Source organism: Rhincodon typus, chromosome 2 (assembly GCF_021869965.1).
Source record: "Rhincodon typus isolate 14 chromosome 2, sRhiTyp1.1, whole genome shotgun sequence".
NCBI classification, from domain to species: Eukaryota; Metazoa; Chordata; class Chondrichthyes; order Orectolobiformes; family Rhincodontidae; genus Rhincodon; species Rhincodon typus.
In genome coordinates, this window is record NC_063333.1 from 86,612,132 (window position 1) to 86,635,271 (window position 23,140).

General features: G+C 40.5%; 1 protein-coding gene across 1 annotated transcript in view; it reads left to right on the plus strand.

Annotated features, from left to right (window-relative positions):
- dgkb (diacylglycerol kinase, beta) overlaps positions 1-23,140 on the plus strand; it is a 677,591-nt gene that overhangs the window by 561,193 nt on the left and 93,258 nt on the right. Inside the window, exon 26 of the mRNA XM_048611787.1 lies at positions 8,942-9,137. Coding sequence (XP_048467744.1) covers positions 8,942-9,137 — 196 coding nt within the window. The remainder of the gene's footprint in view (positions 1-8,941; positions 9,138-23,140) is intronic.

Genomic DNA, 23,140 nt, shown 5'->3' on the forward strand with positions numbered 1-23,140 from the left:
ACTGAACTATCCCCTCCCTAACTTCCCACCTACACTCACCTTTACTGGCTCCATCCCCGCCTCTTTGATCTGTCTGTCTCCTCTCCACCTATCTTCTCCTTTATCCATCTTCTATCCACCTGCCCCTTTCTCCCTATTTATTTCAGATTCCCCTTCCCCTCCCCCATTTCTGAAGAAGGGTCTAGGCCCGAAACGTCAGCCTTCCTGCTCCTATGATGCTGCTTGGCCTGCTGTGTTCATCCAGCTCTACACCTTGTTATCTCAGACTCTCCAGCATCGGCAGTTCCTACTATCCCTGTTAGCAGTCACTTGACTGTATAGCTGCAAGTTCTGCATGGATTACCCATGGCCAGTATCTCTGATCCATGAATTAACAAAGTTCATTGATGAGGGGAAATGTTGCTATATTGATAAGTAATCCAGAGGCACACGCTCTGGGGACACGGCTTCAAATCCTGGTTAATTGAATTTAAATTCCACTGGACAACAAATGCTGGCCCTGCCAATGTCCCTCACATCCCATCAAAGAATTAAAATAAAACTCTGAGAAACCTAAGTTGGGATTTGACCAAAGTAACAACAAAGAACCAGAGCTGGGAGAGTAGCTGTCTTGGGAATGCAGAACTTTTTATGGATCATGACTTACTTCTTGTATTGATCTCCTAATCACAGCAGCTGTCTTAGCACACCAACTAAGAATGATTTAAAAAATTAGGCCTGGAATAAAAGAGATTCCATTTTTAGAGAGAATAATGAGAGAGTGACCTCTTGAAACAGCTATCACGTAACTGAACAGCTAAAAGTGCCTTTCCTGCACAACCAGAAGCAAGGCATCTTCTCTCTCTCCCAAGAGGTCCTTTCATGTTGAACCTATCGGTACAAGAAACCACTAGCTATTCAACTACAGAAATCATTGCAGCTGCTGTATCTGACTGCAGTTGTTAACCTCTTCCCTTTAGGAACCAGGAGCTCAAGAAATGAGTACCAGGTATTAGACTTTTCTTATAATTATTATTTTGCCCTATCCATACTTGTTTGAATCATGGTACCTGTCATTTCTTGTTAGTAATTTTGTCTCTTTATTCCTAAGGAACCTTTAGTAATAACTTCAATAAACTAAACTTTAATCAAAGCTTAACTGCTTAACTTGAATCATTACACATTAAAAGGGGCAACATGAGTTATGTTAATCTTCAATTCATTGACCACGTGGTGAGCTTTGAGTATGTAGAACCTGAACTATGTCTCTGACCTAATTTTCTTTTCATCAAAAAAGAACCTGTTTCACCATTCTAAATTTCCAAGAATATTCTTCATGGTCACTTGATTCCTGTCAAATGTTTTAATGTCCTTTTCAAGATAGTGTACATAGCTTAAAATATAACCTCACTAGTTAAATAGGACAAAAGTAATGGATGAACTTCTCATGTTCATTGCATGGGTAGAAATTATGAGGAGTGGCCTGGATGCTTAACACAGAGAATCTAATGGCTGTTCACCCTATTAAAACTGATGCATATTGGGTGCGTTCTATAGCAGAAGGCTGATCTGCTCTGTCAGGTTACTGCTCGTTTGGTGGCAGTAAAAATTTAGTTCAAGATAGCACCTTCTGGTCAATTTCCTACCTTCTGTTTAAAAATCCTTGTGAATGTTTACATGCTCTTGAAATGTAAGTATGATCTTTGCAGACAGCAACTGAATTATACAGCAATTCAGTTCAGAGAAAGGTTGACTCACTTACAAGAAAGTTCAAACCTGTCTTCTGCCAACTGAGCATTAGGGGAAAAAAAACTAATGATTTTCTTTTCTTAGTCTTTATCATTCTTACAGTGTCACCCCATCGAGTGTGGTATTGTCGATGGCGAAATGCTAATCTCTGCACCTGCCCTTCTCAGCTACAGCTGGCCTCAGTTCCTCAGCTGTAAAGCAAAGCAAATTTACGAACCCCTGTGGATCTTCTATTTAGCAGGATTACCCTTCACTTAAAGATTAAACACAGCATGTTAACTTTAATTACAGTTATAGAGATTCAGAAATGAATGAATTAATTCAGGAACAATTACAATGTATCATACTTCAAGAGATCTAGACCCCAGAATTTAGATTAACACAGCTCTGATGGATTGCTTGAGGGTATGTCAGGTATTTTGTACCAAGGCTGGGGAGGACAGTCCCCTTTCAGGTGCCATTTCACATTCCGCTAGGGGCAAGGGATGAAATGAATGAGTCATATGCACTTGCCCCACCAGCAACAAGTAAAGAACACCCTCAGACTGACAACCGAAGAAGGAGCGAGACTCCGAAAGCTTGCATCTTCAAATAAACCTGTTGGACTATGACCTGGTGTCGTGTGATTTTTGACCTTCAGAATGTAAGTGAACTTCTGTCGCCTGACCTAACTTCCAGACAATCGTCTTAAAACAAAAGGTGAAAGAAATCAATTCCCTTTAAATGCACAGCGAAGATTTCCCTTTGGAGCTAGTGATTTCTCCACTAGTTTTCAACTGCAGCCTGGGAAGGAGAAGCTTTAACATCAACCAATCTCTGAATCAAATTACTGCAAATTGCAGTTGTTGTCAACAAAGATAACGAATGACTCTCGTACTTTCACATGGGCCCCTGATATTGCTGGGTTTACATCCCAATGTATCAAACTTCCACCGTCAGAATATCAGAGCTTTCAGCATTTGATGCTCTGAGAGCTAACCGAAGAGCATGCTCATGGTGACATCACCATGTGACCTAATGACATAAAAGTTTCAGTCTCCATCTTACTGAGCTCTGTCCTCTTGCAGCATGACTTGCTGGAGAAAACACTGCTGATATCAGTGCCTATCTACGCCTTATGGGGGACAGCTTTGGTGGGGGGAGGGCAGGTTGATGCAGTGAGGGGCACACCTGTTAATTTATATTTGCCCCCATTGAAAACATGCCTGATAGGGAGTTGTAAAATATCCAGCCCTATATTCCAAATCAAACTGTATGAAAAAGACATTTGTGGATGAATTTCGCAGTGGTCCACTATATACCTTTTTCAGCAGAAGACCCATACAAATCCTGGAGACAGAGTGTAAATACTATTTATGTGTGGAAATAATTCCCCTCTCATCCCAATTTGTGAAAAATTCTGCCCCTTTATCTCCTTTTATGACAAACACATACCATGTAACTAATGTCAACTGCGAGGTTGTTGACTTGCTCACCAAGCTGGCTTGTTTTTGTTCAGACGTTTTATCACCATGCTAGGTGACATCATCAGTGGAGCCTCCGATGAAGTGATGTTATTCTACTCTGCTTGGAGTTTATACTGTCTGGCCCATCACGGTGAGTGCTGTCGTTTCCGGTTTTGTTCTGTATGGCTTTGTATGTGGGGTCCAATTCTATATGTTTGTTGATTGAAGTATGGGTGGAGAAACATGACTCTAGGAATTCCCTTGCATGTCTATGTTTGGCTTGGGCTACTATGGTTACTTTGTCCCAGTTAAACTGATGGCCTTCATTGTCTGAATGTACAGATATTAAGGAGAGTTCATCATGACATTTTGCTTCTAGCTGATGTTCGTGTATTCTGATGGCTAGTTTCCTTCCAGAAGAAACCAACCATCAGCTTCTGTTTCTGGATGTTAAGGTAGAACGACTGACAAACGGGGGTTCCAAATCTCAGTATATAGAAAAGCAACCCATACAGATCAAATCCTCAACTTCCACAGCAACCACCCCAACATCCACAAACAAAGCTGCATTAGGATACTATATAAACAGGTCAGGAACACTGCAACACTCCAGAGTTACACTGGGAAGAAGAAGACTTATACAAAATCCTCGCTTTAAACAGATATCCCTGCAACTTCATCCACAGATGCCTACAAAAGAGACAACAACAGGAGGACACAGTACGACCTAACACATTGGCCACACTTCCCTACATCAGGAACATATCAGAACTGACAACAAGGCTCCTAAGACCACTAGGAATCGTGGTGGCCCACAAGCCCACAGCCACTCTATGGCAAACACTCACAAGGATTAAAGACACCATTCCCACAACATGCAGAACCAACGTAATTTACAAAATACTATGCAACGACTGCCACAAACATTACGTCGGACAAACAAGAAGGAAACTAGCCATCAGAATACACGAACATCAGCTAGAAGCAAAACGTCATGATGAACTCTCCTTAATATCTGTACATTCAGACAATGAAGGCCATCAGTTTAACTGAGACAAAGTAACCATAGTAGCCCAAGCCAAACATAGACACGCACGGGAATTCCTGGAGGCATGGTTCTCCACCCGTAATGCAATCAACAAACATATAGAATTGGACCCCATATACAAACCCATACAGAACAAAACCGGAAATGACACTACTCACCATAATGGGCCGGACAGTATAACGTCCAAGAGGAGTAGAATAACATTGCTTCATCCGAGGCTCCATTGATGATGTCACCTAGCATGGCGACGAAACATCTGAACAAAAACAAGCCAGCTTGGTGAGCAAGTCAACAACCTCACCCTCAACCCGAGCTACTGATCTCTGCCAATACTTTAAATGTTTCTCTACCTCTCAATACTAAATGCAGAGCAAAACACTTAAGATGTCTATTTGTAAAGGGAATATGTATCTTTATGTAGTGTTAAGAACATAATATAGAGCTTTGGATCCAGTGGGGTGGGATTGTTGAGGGTGGGGTGTTAGCTTGACATCGTGAAATTTAAATGATTGTAACTTGAAATTACTGAAATTGTAACACGTTCTTCATAAACAATTTAGCAATTTAGTACAGCTGCACAGAAGAAGTCCTGTGCCTTGATCTGTCTCTCAGTGATTTAATTGAAATTTATAACTTGCTGCTTTAGGAATTGTGAGGATGAGATTAGCATTGAACATCAAAGTAGAAATCACCAACTGGTGTGGCACAAAGTTGAACTTCCTTTGTGAGTGAAGTCAATGGACTGTCAACTCACCGTCAATCATTTTGCACAATACACGAGATGGTCTGCATTGCATTAACTGGTATCCTATCACATAATGTTGCAGTAATAGATTACTTATTAGGACTGAAGTTCAAATCCATGAAAATCATTTTCAAATTGTAGGCTATTCCTATCATCCTGGATTCAGAAGTCAATTCTAGATATGAGTGACAAAAAACTCAAGATTTCACTCTAAGCAATTCTGCTATTGTTTGATTTCTGGTAATACAATCATCAAACAGTTCAGCGATACTCACACTAGTGAATGTCCACTCTGTGCTTTAGTTGCTTAACTTCACCAAGAAGAAGACAGGATCATTGCCCATCCTTCTTTCAGGCAGCTGACTAGGCTATCCCTTTCCTTGTCTGGCTGCAGCAATAGCCCTAAAATCAATGAGCCTCATTCTGAAAGAGGTCTCTGCTTCCTGCGTGCTCCATGCTACTAAACACTTTCTGATTGACATGTTTCCTCAGCAGCAGCACACTGTGACTGCTCAGTTTCTCCAATCAGGACAACCCATGACTGACCCATTTCTCTGAAATATTGGTTTATAATTGGTCCATAAAGGTCCTGGCAGTAACTGGCCAACTTCCTTCTGGACCTTCTTGAAAATTGATTCTGTTCTGGTGTACATACAAGTTCAAAGCCTGTTTTCTCCCTGTGGTTCGTGTGATTTGGGAAATGGGTGCCACACTCCCCATCTGTGCTTCATTTCATTAAGCATCCATTGTACGGCAAATATTCTACTTAACATTCTGTACATTACATTAAACTGCAAATTGGAAATCACAATTGTCGCTTGGCCTTTGGTTAGATAACTGTGTAACATGAGCACAATGCCTGAAAATAATATCAATGTTCGGTATTAACTATATGTTAAAAAAAGTCACCAATGTTGTTACAAACATTTACAGTCTAGAGCAATGGTTTACCTCAAACTCACAGTTCTAAGCTCAGCACTTCGCAATTTTAGGTCAGGCTTCCCAAATTCACTGCAATTATCTACATTAGCCTTTAAATGTACCATAACAATTCTACATCTCTAGTGAATTTACATTGGCTCTATTAGCTTCTCTTGAGTCCAGATATAATGCCAGCAAGTAGAAGTTGTGACCCGGGCTTTTCCTTGCATTCATAAAAAGGCTTTCTCAATACAGTGACACTCAATATTTGAAATGCAGCAGCTGCCCACAAGATAAAGCTGTCTGGGATCATCATAGGCAATCATGAGCTAACAGCAATAATTGTTCACCTAAGAAATTTGGTGTCCCAGGGTTCTCTGTGTACTTAGATGGTTGATGAGCCAGATTCTAGAGCCAAATCTCTGACCACATATTTGGCGTGTATTTCCTAGAGGTGGAAGTGGTGCTTGGCCTTGAGATTGTTGGCATTCATGCCTCTGATTCTTTTTCCACACATCCTCGTAAAGCTGAATATTCTCAAAGAAATGTGGCCCTTCATCCAAGAGTTTCCTCATTTTCTTCTGAATGAGGATTTTCCATGCATTGACTACTTTGTTGCTTTTCTTGAGGGAAGCCTTCAGAGACTCATGGAGTTATAGAGTTGTACAGCATGGAAACAGACCCTTCAGTCCAACTCGTCCATGCCGAGCAGATATTGTAAATTAATCTCATCCCATTTGTCAGTATTTGACGTATATGCCTCTAAACCCTTCCTATTAATATACCCATCCAAATGCCTTTTAAATGTTGTTATTGTACCAGCCTCCACCACCTCCTCTGACAGCTCGTTCCATATATGCACCACCCTCTGCCTGAAAAAGTTGCCCCTTTGGTCACTTTTAAATCTTTCCCCTCTCACCTTAAACCTATACTGTCTAGTTTTGGACTCTCCCACCCTGAGGAAAATACCTTGGCTACTTACCCTATCTATGCCCCTCATGATTTCATTAATCTCTATAAAGTCACCCCTCACCTTCCAATGTTCCAGGGAAAATAACCCCAGCCTATTCAGCCCATCCCGATAGCACACACCGTCTAAGCCTGGCAACATCCTTATAAATCTTTTCTGAAGCCTTTCAAGTTTCACAACAACCTTCCTATAGCAGGGAGACCAGAATTGCACACAGTATTCCAAAAGTGGCCTAACCAATGTCCTGTATAGCCGCTACATGACCTCCCAACTCCTATACTCAATGTACTGACCAATAAAGACAAGCAGACCAAATGCCTTCATGTCTATCTGCGACTCCACTTTCAAGGAACTATGAACCTGCACTCCAAAGTCTCGTTGTTCAGCAACACTCCCAGGACCTTACCATTATGTATGTAAGCCCTGCATTGATTTGCCTTTCCAAAATGCAGCACCTCACATTTATCTAAATTAAACTCCATCTGCCACTCCTCGGCCTCTTGGCCCATCTGATCAAGATCTCATTGTACTCTGTGGTAACCTTCTTCGCTGTCGACTACACCTCCAATTTTGGTGTCATGTGCAAACTTACTAACCATAAGTAACTCCTACCTCACCCTGTCTTCTGCATATAAACCGACATTTTCCTAGCTAACATCAGTTCTGAGGAAGTGTCACTGGACCGAAACATAACTCCGATTTTTCTTCACAGATGCTGCCAGACCGGCTGAGCTTTTCCAGAGACTTCTGTTTTTGTTGCTAACCATGCCTCTAATGTTCACATCCAAATCATTTATGTCAATGACAAAAAGCAGTGGACCCAGCACCGATCCTTATGGCACACTATTCGTCACAGGCCTGAAAAGCAACTCTCCACCACCACCCTCTGTCTTCTACCTATGAGCCAGTTCTGCATCCAAATGGCTAGTTCTCCCTGTTTTCTGTGTGATCTAACCTTGCTAACCAGTCTACCATAAGGAACCTTGTCATAGGCCTTACTGAAGTCCATATAGGTCACGCCCACTGCTCTGCACTCATCAATCCTTTTTGTTACTTCTTCAAAAAACTCAATCAAGTTAGTGAGACACTATTTCCCACACACAAAGCCATGCTGACTATTCCTAATCAGTCCTTGCCTTTTCAAATGCATGTAAATCCTGTCCCTCAAGATTCCCTCCAACAACTTGCCAACCACCTATGTCAGGTTCACCGGTTTATAGTTCCCTGGCTTTTCCTTGCCACCTTTCATAAATAGTGGCACCACATTAACCAGCCTCTAGTCTTCCGGCACCTCACCTGTGGCTATTGATGAAACAAATATCTCAACGAGGGGCCCAAAAATCACTTCCCTAGCTTCCTTCTGAGTTCAAGGGTACACCTGATCAGGTGCCAGGGAATTATCCATCTTTTTGTGTTTTAAGGCGTCCTCTGCTTTTATGGACATTTTTCAAGATGTCGCTATTTTATTTTTTCACATTCTCTACCTTCCATATCCTTCTCCACAGTAAACATTGATGCAAAACAGTCTTTGAAAGGCTTTCTTTGTCCTCCTCTTGTTTGATAGGGCTAGGGCCTTCCTTGAGCAGGATGAAGAAGATTTGCTTCAGCAGACACAATTCAGGTATCTAAAGCGTGTGGCTGACCCAGCGGATTTGCTTTCAGGTGATCATGGCCTCAAAGCTTGTGCTGTTGGTTGCTTTGAGGATACTGATGTTGGTAGCCTATCATCCCAGCTGATGTGGTGAATCTGTTTCAAACAGCTTTGGTAATTCTCATAGGTGTTGAGGTGGTACCTATACGTAGTCGACGTTTTGGAGCTGTGTAGAACAGTCGGAAGTTTGATTACCTTCTACACAAGGGACTTCATATCAGCACAGATGTTAGCTCTGTCCAGGCAGTTAAAGCAAATGAGCCTTGGGAGTTAGTATCTCATGTTTGTCATCCTCCTTAGCTGCTGTATTGCAATTAACTGGGTGTTAAAGTCAGGGGTTTCCTGGTATTGTTGGTATTAAAATTGCAAATGGTACTTTAGCTTTAATTTGAATATAGTAATTGATTTTTTTTTCCTTTTATTTGTAATTTAGTGCAACGGAATCCTGCTGGACTTGAGCAATATGCCCTTGGAAGGGATAGCTGTTTTGAACATACCAAGCATACATGGTGGATCAAACCTTTGGGGAGAGAGCAAAAAAAGACGAAGCTATCATCGAGGCAGTAAAAAGGTGCCAGAGAAACGGGCAACAGTTATAGATGCCAAGGAACTGAAATTCTGTGTTCAAGGTAGGTAGCCATCCAGGAATAGTCCATTGCTCATGATAACATTAGATACTTATTCTAAAATTAATTCACACATCAGATTATCTCAGATGAGGTTCACATGCAAAGTTGTTTTCTAATTGTGATTATTATCCACTTCATCAAATCTGATGCATTTTCAGTTTTTATTTATTCATTCTAAGAAGTCAACAGTTTTGCTCATTTTTGCAATTCTTATGTGCAGAAGCTCGTTCATGTAGGTTTGACATGAATTAAATGATGAGCAAAAGGCAGGAATGTTTCCTTAATACCAAAGGCACCTCTATAACTGAAATATACGCAGAGGCCAGGCCAGTATCAGGAGTTTGAATTTAATCCAGAAGCAAATACTTATTAAAATGCAAATGTTTTCTTCGTTTCCGGAGTTCTCAACATGCTAATATTTTGATCTTTGTCATCAACGAACAGTTAAATTTCCATTTTCGAAGTAGGTGCATAATTCTTGGTAGAGCCAAGACCCCTGATTCTTCCAGTCTGCATCCATATAATTAAAATTGAATTAAGTTGAGGTACAGATTGCAATCCTAACCATTGGGTTGTCAATATATTTTGTTTTGATTTACTTTTGAAACTGGAAACAAAACAAAGCTCCTATCGCATATTCTTTTGCTAGTGATTTATTTCCATTTATCTTTTCTACATAATTCCTAGCTTGCTACATGTAAATGTATATCTAAATGGACACACACGTACTCATCTAGAGTTGAGATCTCAGCATTCTTGGCTTCCCAAACCCAACTCAGGATAAAGCGCCCCAAAAGTTTGAATTTTCATTCTGGAGGGGGCAAGCACAAATGAGAGTTTGAGGGTGGAGATATCCCTTGAAAGACTTGGAAAACTCCCTGGTGTGGAGGTAAGCTGGGTGAGAGGCTTCAGCACTTTGGCAAAGATATAATGAAAATAACAAAACAAAAAACACCTTCCAGCCTTCAGCCCACATCATGCCCCTGGTCCCTAACACTCCCTCCCTCCCCGACCGACCCCCCTCCAACACACCCAAACCCCTTGCACCATCCATGCCAACACAGAACAACTTATGACCTTCTACCTGCCTCCATGCCAATTTATGCCTCAACCCATTTCCCATGCCTTTTCTAGCCCTAATGCCAATTTAGTGACAACTCATGCACCACTACAATCCACACCCACAATCCTTTTGCCTTAATCCAAGCAAGCCAACATACCCAGAATTCATTAGTACAGACCTCAGGACCCAGAGATAAAATAAAACTCTTAAATATTGATTGAGAAATTCATCATTGAAAATGAACCACTCTAATTAATTAAACTCTTTTTCACCCTATTTAACTTTCTTTAATCCCTTCAAAGAAAAGCTTTTCAATTCATAGTTTCACATTAAAAAGTATGTCACAATTTAGACCTGTCATTTAAACTATTAACTGATAAGGCATCCCACTGTACTAATTAAAAGCCGTGAAATCAGTCATGCAGCACTAATCCTGTAAAGTTGATTTTCAAGATTATGTCAACACAGTAAAATTGCAAGCTTTTTTTAAGACTAGGGTCTTTTTTCCAAAATTTAAAGGGTGGATGATGTAACTGCTTTAGCAATTTGACAGTTCTCTTGAGATCTATCTTAGCAGTTCCAGTCAGTTTTTACACTTTCACTCACATTCGTGTCTACTTTTAACAATCCCAAAGGGGAACTAACCTCTCCTGAAGGTATCCCTGGGCTGCATGCAAAAAGGTACTTTATCTCGCCAAGAACTCCAACCTGTTTAGATCATCTTCTCATCAGTGTACCAGTCTTGGTTTGGACACCTCACTATTATAATCAGATCTGACTAAGGCAGTTGCACTGATGTGTGCAATAGTTTCTATGAACTGCAAATTGCAAACTGGAACCTGTCCTTAATTCCTCATTCACATCCCTGCAAAAATCGTAGGGTTGGGTTCAGAAACACGACTTAAGGATTTGTGCCTTTGCCATTTTCACGAAGGAAGAATCTTCCTTTCTCTCTCTCTTTCTCTCATTCGCTTACTTCTCAGACATCAAATAGATAAAGATCTCTTGGGGACAGTTATTATGAAGAAGACCCAACTTGGCTGAAGTCATGGTTCAGTAGTTAGCATTACTTCTGCTGAGTCATAAAGTTCCAATTTCAGGGCCCACGCCAGGGTTCGGGCAAAAACATCAAGCTGAGCAGCTAACAAGGGCCCATCTGCCTGTTTGAGTGATTGTAAAAGATTCCATTGCAAAATTTCAAAGAAGGAGTTATCTCTGGTGTTCTGCCAACATTTATTCCTGCACAATACCACAAAACACTACAGTCCTTATCACAGGCAAAATGTTCAACTTTTTTGCCCGGTGTCACGCTTAAAATGTAACAAGACTATTTCACCTACACTTTGGAGGAAGCCCTGTCGTATCACTTTCCAATTAGACAGTTTGGAGGCCAGTAGCGAGTCTTCCTTTGAAATCAGGTCCCTGGATGAAGAACACGAGTGTTGCCCATCAATCAGAGGCCAGCAGATTTCACACTCGGTAGAGCCACGGAGAATGCTGTGGCTGTCTCTGGAAGGAGCAAGGTGCCAAGGTAAGTGTGGTGGTGCCTGTCAGCGTGGTGGTTGTGTGTTGGGTGTGGACTGGTTCTGGCTTTGGTTGGCATGGGGAGAGAATCATAGGAGTCAGGAGTAAGGGCACAGGTTGGCTCTCAGTCCAAAGACGTTGGAGGACTGGAAATTGAGGTTGGGACAGATAATCAACATCAACCCACTGAAAGCCAACTCCTGCCCTATGTCTGTGAACTGAATTTTGCAAACATTAGTGCAGATCAAGGAACCCCACACCACAATCAACTGACTCACACTCTACACGGCATCTTGCCGAGCACAAAATAACTCATTTATGCCTGTCTTTGTTTCTTGTTAACAAGCCAATCTTCTATCCATGCCAATATATAACCTCTATATCATAATGCAGAGTCTTGTGTATGCTCCGAGTTGCCCACACATGATCCAGCTCGAGGAAAAATCACTAAAGATGCGCGAAATAACATCCTTAGTTTAATGATTGTAGCTCCTAATAATAGGTCAAGAAACATTTTGGCGATATGTTCCAATTGGTTTCTGTGTTATATGCTAATTGCAATACATCCAAACTCACAAAAGGTAGACTGGGTAAAGTTACATAGAAAGAATGGAAAGAAAAAAGGAGATAGTAAACATTAACATACATTTAATGCATTCTCCAGATGTGATGTGGTGGTGCCGGTGTGGAACTGGGGTGGACGAGGTCAGAAATCACACAACACCAGGTTATAGTCCAACAGGTTTATTTGAAAGCACAAGCTTTCAGAGTCTTACTTCTTCTTCAGATGTTAATGAGAGAGGTAGTATCAGACACAGAATTTATAAGTAAAAGATCAAAGGGTCACCCCATTGATGAGGATGTACTAAACAAGCCTAAGATGCTGTTAAATCTTTAATCAGTTAGAAGGTTTTAATTGATGAATATGAATATATTCCTTACTCACTAACACCTGAAGAAGGAGTAAGACTCTGAAAGCTTGTGTTTTCAAATAAACCTGTCGGACTATAACCTGGTGTCATGTGATTTCTGACATTCTCCAGACAATTAGCGGAAATTAACTCACAAAGCAAAACAAATATTCCTTAAGATTAACTTCTGAATTCCTACGTTCTTTGATTCTGGACAAAGTTCATGACAGTGTCAACCTCACTGTTTTATCTTTAATTATTTGAAAAAAAAACTCTTGAAAATTTTTTCCATTATTTTGGTTTACAAGAGACTTAATTTTCAGGGAAGTTTAATTGTCTTCCATTGGGAATTTGTATTCTGGAACCTGCTGCCACTAAAGAACTGGGTCTGATTCTAAATAAAAAGCACTGCAAGTTTTATTGTGGAATTAGAAAATGTCATGTAACTAGTAACTGTCAGTATGAAGACTCAGGAGCAGAGTGAATGAACCATGTAAAAAGCAATATCAGCACAGGCTAATAACTACGTTGACCGCCTATACTGCTGGCATGTATAGATTCAAAATTAGAGCGAGCAAATGCAAAAGTGGTACAGCCTCAGCTTTATTATTCCTACCAAGCACCAAATACATTATCCCCTCCTTAAGACTGTGGGTGTAATCTTGAGGAGGTGTTTGGGGTCTAAGCCAGCAGCTAGACAGACAGTGAGTGTTCTGCATTGCCCCTTTTTGGAAGATCCCACTGCGTGTTGTGCCACCCAGGGTCTTGACAGCCCAGTTGGGGCCCTATACCGTTCAGGCACACATGTCTTGCCTGCCAAGAGCTGACAGCCAATGTAAGGCCAGCGGTGCTTCTCAATGGCACCAATGGACATACAGCATCTGCTGTCCAGGCAAAAAGATGAGTGATGGTGGGAAGCAGATTTGCAGAGTGGAAGTTGTGTAAGTAGGTGGGGAGAATGGGCAGTTAACAAGAACAGGGGGCTGGCTTTAAGCAGCTTGCCTAACCACAACCTTTCTCCCTCTCCCAATCTCCACCATAGCGAGCTGATGCTGGGTGCTTTGATTGGGCACTGAGTGTATTGGATTCCTAGAAGTTAACAGGCCAGGTTTTGCTTCTCATGCTTTTTTGCGTGGAGAATTACCTTCTCACCAGTGAGCTCATTAACAGCACTGTAATGAGACCTTTATAGTTTCCCTTATGGTTTTCTCTAGGGCTCAAATGGCAAGAGGGTAGGAAAGTTCTATTGGGTTTTCTCTCAATGGACTGAATCGGGCTGTAAATGTGAAAATTGCAGGATCCCCCAACCGCCATCCTCTTGCTGAATCAATGTACAGCACCACCAAATGCCCTACTGGGCAGACATTAAATCTTGCCCCACAAATGAGCATTAGAATTAATACTACCTGGATTTTGAACACCACAAGTGCCCTTAAAATGACATATACAACACACATGTCTTCCTTGACATGAAGCACACCAAATGTCATTTTGTTAAAGGCACGAGTGTGTACAGGTAATATCTGCTCAAAATATGCAGAGCAGGGGATTATGAATCTCAGTCAGTGGCGATCACTGATTTAATAGCAGTGCTATTATTTTGGAGTGTAACATTCCATCTTTACCTTTGGATAGATTCTCAGAGCTACATGTGTATTAAGTAACAGCAAAAATCTCGAAGAAGCATCATATACCGATTCATAAGTTGTTGCTCTGATTGTTGATTCAATTCCACTCATATTTGATGTTTTCCATTTTTGTTTGAATTTTCAAAATTCCATAGTGGCATGACAGGTGCTGAAGTACTTTTTTGCAAATTTCAATACATTACAAACCATTTGCTCCCAGGCATTAATGGACTCTCAGACCTTCTTGTTGAAAACAGAATATGAAACTGTGGAAGGCACACAGAGAAGGCAAGATACCAGAAAAGGGAAGAAGAAGAGTTGTGCTTCTGGCAAAAGGAACTCTACACCCCAGGTGTTCAGGGAGCATTTTTCCTACCTGGGCCTCAGCAATGAAGTGTGAGAGATATAGGGGTCTCATGATTTGTGGTGGACTACATATGAACACAAGAGCATAGGAATTAGGAATGGGAATAGGCAATTCAGCCCTTCCAACTCGATCCACCATTTAATATGATCATGGCTGATCTTATCCTGGTCTCAACTCCACTTTCCTGCCTGTTCCCCACAGCCCTTTATCCTGCTTTTCATCAGAAACATATTTATTTCTTCCTTGAATTTGTTGATTGATTCTGCCTCCGCTGCAATCTGGGGCAGTCAGTTCCACAGATTCACAACGCTGTGAGAGAAGTATTTTCTCCTCATCTCAGTTTTGAACCTAACTCCTTTCACTCTATCTCTATGCCCTCTTGTTCGAGACTTCCCTACAATGGGGAACATCTGTCCACGTTCACCTTATTAATCCCCAATAGCAGTTCATATACCTCAAACAGATACCTCCTCATTCTTTGGAATTCCAGCGAGTACAAACCTAAGCTATTCAAATATTCTTCGTACGACAGCTCATTGATACCTGGAATCAACCTGGTGAACCTCCTCTGAACTGCATCCAGTGCCACCACATCCTTCCTCAATTACAGAGGCCAAAGCTAGACACAATACACTAGGTATGGTCCTACCAATGCCTTATATAATTGTAACAACACTTCTTTAATTTTATAATGCAGTCCTTTTGCAATAAATGCCAGGATTCCATCTGCCTTTCTTATTGTATGCTGCACCTGCAGACCCACTTTCTGTGATTAATGCACAAAGATACCCAGATCCTTCTGCACTGATGTACTTTGAATCTGCTTCTCATTTAAATAATAATTTTTCCCTTTGTTTTCCCAGCCAAAATGGACAACCTCGCATTTATCCAAACTGAACTCCATCTGCCAAATTCTGGCCCATTCTCCTAGCCTATCAATATTCATCTGTGTACTCTGTGTCTCCTCATCACTGCCTGCGTTCCCACCTATTTTAGTATTATCCATAAACTTACTATGTTACACTCTGTCCCTGCTTGCAGGTCATTTTGTTACAAAGTTGTGTAGAGTGTGCGTTTCCTTTAAGAGAGAAAGTCCTTTTCTAAGCTTGGAGATTTATACAGAGAAAACAAAAGGGTCTGCATGTAACTGAAGATGTACAGCCAGTTCTAAAATTGAAACATGAATCAATTGGATGTGTGATTGGAAATCTTAGGCTTGTTTTGATGTTTTGGCAACCAGCTGGAATTATTTAATTAATTTAAACTAAGCATTTAGTGACTGAAAACCAATTGAATTTAAATCTGATATAACAAGGTGTAGAGCTGGATGAACATAGCATCAGAGGAGCAGGAAAGCTGATGTTTTGGGTCTGGACCCTTCTTCAGAAATCTGACTGGAGAGACAATGGAGAAAGCCAAGCATTCTGGAAGGCACATTCTGTGGACTTTGAGAAACTGAGTTTTTTTTTTTTTTCTTCTTCCTACTTAGGTTATATAAGTGGAACTTGTGCTTATTGGAATAGCGTACCAGTAGAATTTTGTTCAGTTCTAGAATAGTTAGGAATTGGGAGGAACTGTTCAATTTTTTAGTATTTCTATTAATTTGTTCACTGTTGGGGTTAAATAAATAAATTGTTACTTGTTACATGTAAAGTGAATATCAGGAATTTTCTTTCATTTAACCTCCCCTTCTTTGTAACAGTTTATATAGTGTGTAAACAGTTGAGGCCTGAGAACTGAACCCTGTGGCACCCCACTAGTTACAGTTCACCATCCAAAGAAGGACTCATTTATCCTGACCCTTTGTTTTCTATCAGTTAACCAATCCTCTATCCAAGCCAGTACTCTACCCTAAACCCTCTGACATCTAACCTTCTGGATCAGTCTTTTTTGTGGCACCTTGTCAAATGCCTTTTGGGAATCTAGATATACCACATCCACCAGACTCTCATTATCTACCCTACTAGTTACATCCTCAAAGAACTCCAGCATGTTTGTCAAGCATGGCTTGCTCTTCGTGAAACCGTGCTGACACTGGTGAATTGAGATTTGTTTTTCCAAGTGTTCAGTTATCTCCTCCTTTATGATTGACTCCAGCAATTTCCCGCTACAGAGTTCAAATTAACTGGTCTATAGTTTCTCAGTTTTCTCCCATCTCCTTTTTTAAATAAGGGTGTCACATGCTTCCAATCCACTGGCACCTTTCCAGAATCCAGGGAGTTTTAGAAAATCATAACTAATGCATCCACTATCTCCGCTGCCACCTCCTTTAATTAACTAGGGTACAGACCACCAGGCCCCGGGGACTTATTTGTCTTTAATCCCATCAGTTTACTTGATATCTTCTCTTTGATTGTAATAATATCACCAAGTTCCTGTGTAGTAACTGCAGTTTTTGGGAAGAAATTATTCACTTGCACTGTGAAAATAGAGACAAAATATTGGTTTTGTGCCTTTCTGTGTTTCTCATTATTACCTCTCCATTTTCATCCTCTAAAGGGCCAACATCTACTTTCACTATTATCCTCCTTTTTATATACTTATAAAAGATTTTATATCAGTGTTTTCTGCTAGTTTCCTTTTGGAGTTCATCAGGATTTGTGGTGAACTGTTACATTTTACATTACTATCAGAATGGGACAACATTTGCTACCATCCTTCAGTTCTAAACAGTTCTACGGTCTCCTTATTCTCTGACATGGCTACCTGCCACTTGCTAATCCACCAATAAGTTATGCAAAGCACCAGTTTCTGAGTTGGTGGGAGCGGATATAAAAACAAATGACAATATAGCTTCACCATCACTGGCTTCTTGGTCTTTCTCCCGACCTGTTAAGGAGCTTGGTTCAGAAGACCAGGAAGTAGAATCTGTATGGGTAGTAATTAGAAATAATAAAAGCCAGAAAATGCTGGTCAGTTAAGCTTATAGGACCCTGACAGCAAACATACTGTTGAACCAAACAGGAACAGCAATCATTACAGTTAGTAACAATAGCAATGTGATAAACATGGGAGAACTTGAATCTCTGAACAGACTGGATAAAACAAATGGGTAAAGGAAGTCTGGAAAGTAAGTGAATAAAATGTACTCATGACAGTTTTCTTGAACAATGCATGTTCAATCATGCAACCATTGTATATATATGAAATATTGCATAATGAGGTAGCATTAATAAGTGATCTCATGGTAAAACAGCCTCTGAAGTAAAATTAACATAATGCAATAGTACTCCATATTAAATTTTGAGTGGCATAATTAAGATCAAAACAATAATCTTAAAATTAAAAGAAACCAATTACAAAGACATGAGGGAAGAATTCGCTGTCATTGATTGGATGAATAGACTAAAGCTTTGGTTGTTCGTAAACAATGGGAATCATTTAAAGAAATGATGCAAAGTTTTAAACAATTGTGTGCTTTGTTAAAAAACAGCTCAGCAGGGAAAATCTATCTTTAGCATCCAAAAATGTAGGCATTGTTTTAGATTAAAAGAAGAGGCTTATAATGTTGCAAAGAATAAAAGTAAGTTTGAGAATTGGGATTGTTTCAGCAACTAGCAATGAATAACCAAAAAGTTGCGATAAAGTGATAAAAGTAGGATGAGACTAAACTAAACAGGGATGTGGGAACTGATTGTAAGAGCTTATGTAAATATATAAAGTGGAGCAGTAATGAAAGTAAACATTGATCCCTGAGAGACTCCCATGCCAACCCATTGAATTTGTACAATCAGCAGCGGAGGTCACACATGCAGAACGAAAGGCCAAATATATCCTTATGAGACACTAGAGGTCCAACAACGTGATCTCTGTGAGCAGTAAATTCAACAACCTAGACTAGTAAAAAATAGTGCTTGGTTAGGATTCTGCATTGTGGTGCTGGAGAAAATGATTGGGCAGATTTTTCAGTTGCTGCAATGTCATCTAAAAGTTCCAGCTGGAAATTCGGGTGGTGGAGGGATGAACAAGTATATCCAGGAATGAGTAATCCTGCTGGAAAGTGGGGAGGGTGAGTAGATTTGCTTGGTTGTCATCTGACCATGTTGTGGTATATTGAAATCGCAGAAAGTGATCTGGCGAGTAACTTGTGTCGATTTGTATAGATTAGCAGGGTGAGATGAGAATGTGGAAATTCAAACACAAACAGATCGGCCATGATCTTATTGAATAGCAGAACAGGCTCAAGAGGCCTAATTCTGGTCCTAATTAGTATTTTCATTTGAATAAGGAGACGAGAAGGGTAAAGATTTCTCTTGAACTACCCTGAGGTGAAGAAGCCATGATATAACGAGTGAGTTTGAACTTGTGCATCCACAGATCTGGCTATCCTATTGCCTTTAGACAAAGAAGACTGCCTGATAAAGGCTGTCAATACATCTTGTGGAATATATAAACAGTTTTATTTATGATCGTGACCTGGTTGTACTGGTTTTCATTTGATGGGTAATACGAGTGTCTGGATTTTTTATGCTTAGTGTGTTGAAATCCCTTCTGATTTCAGGTGATCCTCCTCATTGACCCCTGAAGGATTCTTTGCTCCTGATTGTAAAAGGAAAACTGTCTGACAGCTTGACTAATGTTTGCTTACAAGAATTTTTTTCAGAAGTAATATATAATGCCCTCAAGCTGTAACCATTCTTGTTGCTACAGCCATTATTTAAAAAGTGTTTAAAAAGTAGAGTACAGGTGAGGATCAGAATAGAGTTTCTTTTAATAGGCTTTGATGAGGACCAAGTTAGATTTGCAAGTCAGCGCAAACTAAAGGAAGTATTAATTTAAACAAGGCTTTGCTATTCAGAAATTCTACTCCTTTAAAGGTACAATCCATTTATAGGGTTTTACTTAACAGGGTGCAAATCAGGAAATCAGTTTAAAATTTTATCCAATTCATAATCCTGCCAATTTTTTTACCAGCCATGATACAATTGTACTAGTGAAAATGGACAATCAATATTCAATATTCATCCTTTTACTTGAATACTTGAAATTTTAATGAGCCAAAATATTCCAAAGAGGACACTGCTGAAATGAAATGACTGCTGTGATCACCTGACAACCTTCATGGAATATGTCAAATTGGCTGCCTCAGAATTACCATTTTAATAAAGAGGCACTGAAACTCAGACATCAAGAAATTTGCATCCCTTGTTTTACCACATGATAACCACTCATTTTGAGAGACAAAAGATTGCCTACAACTATCGAGGCTGAAATGAACTGATGGCAGAGACATCAGAAAGTGCAAATGAATAATATAGAAATGACAGCCTTTGAGCAAGAAGAGAGAGACAGCACTATGAGTTGACAGTATACTGGAAGTTCAGTCTCAAGTGCAAAAATCAGTGCCAGTATAAAAGCATTCACTGAGAACCCAGGATCTTCAGACTTCATCTCTGCCAAAGAAACATGACAGAAGCTAAACCATTGAACTCACGTCTTTACATTCTCGCAATCCAATGGACTCTTTAGATCTGTAACTGCATTTCCCTTTACTTTCCTATCTGTACGAGTTACCCTGCCAATTTGTAAACTCATCACCTGGATTTGTGTGTGTATTTTTTGGAGAGTAGTGGGTAGTAAAACTCTATTCTATTTCACTCAAAAAACCTTGAAATCACTCTCCTTCATTATTGATCTGGTTAACTAAGTTTAATTGAATTGTATTGGTAACATGTTCAAAAAAAGAAAAAATGAATAAGAATGTTCTGTCTAGTTTCTTTCTTACTCAAAATTTAATTTTGGCTAGGTCCATCCCTAATAGCTCAGAAATTAGTTAAGAGTCTGGAGTCACATGGAGGCCAGACCATGTAAGGACAGCACTCTCCTTTCCTAAAGATATTAGTGAATCAGATGGATTTTCCTCACAATCATTAGACTCTTAATTCCAGATTTTTACTGGATCCAAATTCCACCATCTGCCATGGCAATATTTGAACTTAGGGGTCCAGAACATTATCTGGGTCTCTGGGTTAATAGCTTTGCAATAATAGCACTAGGCTTTGCCTCCTCCCTTGTTCTGACTGACTAACAGGGGGTGAAGAAAGGGAGGAGCTATGATCCCTCCTCACCTGGTCATCACAGCCAGTGGACAGAATATTAAGATTGTCATGAACAAAATTATCTCTAATTTTCCTTGTGTGTGTGATATGTTTGTTGTACTTCAGGAAGCCTTTATGAATACTGTTTGGATCTTGCCAAGCCCAGATGCGTTAAGGGAAATATTGACTGTGCACAGTTTTTTGCACTGTGAAGTATGGTCCAGGTCTTTTTTTTTTCTTTATTTGTTCACAGGATAAGGGCATCACTGGCCAGGCCAGCATTTATTGCCCATCCCTAATTGCCCAGAAAGCAGTTAAGAATCAACCACACTGCTCTGAGTCTGGAGTCACATGTAGGCCAGACCAGGTAAGGATGGCAGCTTCCTTCCCTAAAGGACATTAATAAACCAGATGGGTTTTTTCCTGACAATCGACAATGGATTCATAGTCATCATTAGATTCTTAATTCCAGATATTTATTGAATTCAAATTCCACCATCTGCTGTGGCAGAATCTGAATCCAGGTCCCCAGAATGTTATCTGGGTGTCTGGGTAAACAGTCCAGTGATAATACCACATGGCCATTGCCTCCCCTCTCATTGCTGTGCAACATAGCCAGTTAAAATTGGACATAGTAAGTTCCATGCTTGATCCAGTGAGGCCATCACACCACCAAATTTTACAGCTTATTCTAACTTTTCATCTGCAGTCAAAAATCAGATGATGATGAATCAACACCACATCTCACACCTCGTCTGGTTTTGCATTTCATGGGGCAGAATATTGTCCAAAAATGTCTCCTTTTAAGAATGTTAAGTGATTCAAGTGGAGAAACGTGAACCTAAAAAAACAAAACAGTGTTAAATTCTGGGAAACAACTGCCTTCAATTAACCCATTTCCAGTTTGAACTAAGACCAGAGAATGGCTGGAGAGCCAACCTGTCTCACAGAGTTCAAACTTCAAACGTATTATTATAGTAATGATTTGATTTGATTTATTATTGTCACATGTACTGAGATACAGTGAAAAGTATTGTTTTGTTACACAAATCTTACCTTACATAAGTACATCAGGATAATAGAATAGAACGTGGAATATAGTATTACAGCGACAGAGAAGGTGCAGTGAAAGATCAGCTCTAATGTATGAGAGGTCCATTTGTATGTCTGATAACGGCAAGCGAGAAATTACTGCTGAATCTGTTGGTATATGTTTTCAAACTTCTGTGTCTTCTGCCTGATGGAAGTGGATGGAAGTGAGTATTAGCAGGACCTGATGAGCCTTTGGTTATGTTGACTGCTTTCCCGAGGCAGCGGGAAGTATTGATGGAGTCAGTGGAAGGAAGGCTGGTTTGCTTAATGGACCTGTCTGCATTCACAAGAGTCTAATTTCCTGTGATCTTGGGCACAGCAGCTGCCATACCAAGCTGTGATTCATTTGGATAGGTGGTGCACCCATAAAAATTGCTAAGGGTCCTATCTGCCTCTCCCCTCATAGTCAACAAACTGCTTGCTCTATTCAAATTGATACTGAGCTTCTGGGATTCTCTTCTAGCCCCATCTATGCGAGCAAGTGGTGAGCATTTCATCTGATTTCTCATTTCTGTCTGCAGATGGTAAGGATACTTAGAAACTGAAAGATTGAGAGGCTTGATGACATGGCAGGAAGTTAGGTCTTAAAGTCCATAAGTGAGTGGGTTGGAGGTGAGATTCAGTTATTTAATATTTTAATATACGTATTATCTAAACACATCCATATTAGTGAGTTAAAGTTCTCCCGTCGGAGATTTGCTGAGTGGTAACAGATGGTAACATGAATGGAACTGAGTATGCACACTGGTACAGTACCGGAATATGTAACACACCAGGCAACATCTGTGGAGAGAGGAAGAGCTACCGTTTCAGACCAATGGCTTTTCAGACTGAAATGTTGGCTGAGATATTCCATTTTGAAGTTATCGTATGGTGTCAAGCATTTTAGATAGTGTCATTCTCCACTGTAGGCCAAGGTGAATTATCTCATGTGACTACTTCCTGTATTTCTCAGCTGAATATTTACAAAAGGGTGATTTGCACAGGGTGCTCGGTGAGTCACGTGGCAGGCAATCTGGTAGACCTGCTCACTGATGGGACCTTCTGAGGTCAAAGTTTCTGGCCCAAGGCTAGCAGGATACCCCTTCACTTCCTGCAAGGCAAGGACATCTCAGCCTGTGGTGACCACTTTGAATCCCTAAGTAACCTCCTAAAGTGTTCAAGGTGGCTGCCAGAACCAGCAGTGCTGATCTCCAGATGTTGATGGAAGGTGTCATTGAGAGAAGGGCCATCTCCTTCCCAGATGACCATACCAGGAGGCCATCTAATCAAACCCATCCAGCCTGGGCCAAGACTGCAGCACAGATCAGTGCACTGACCCACACCAGAGGACCAGAAAACCGTCAGGGGAGAAAAAAAACAGGCACTGTCTTCCCTCTG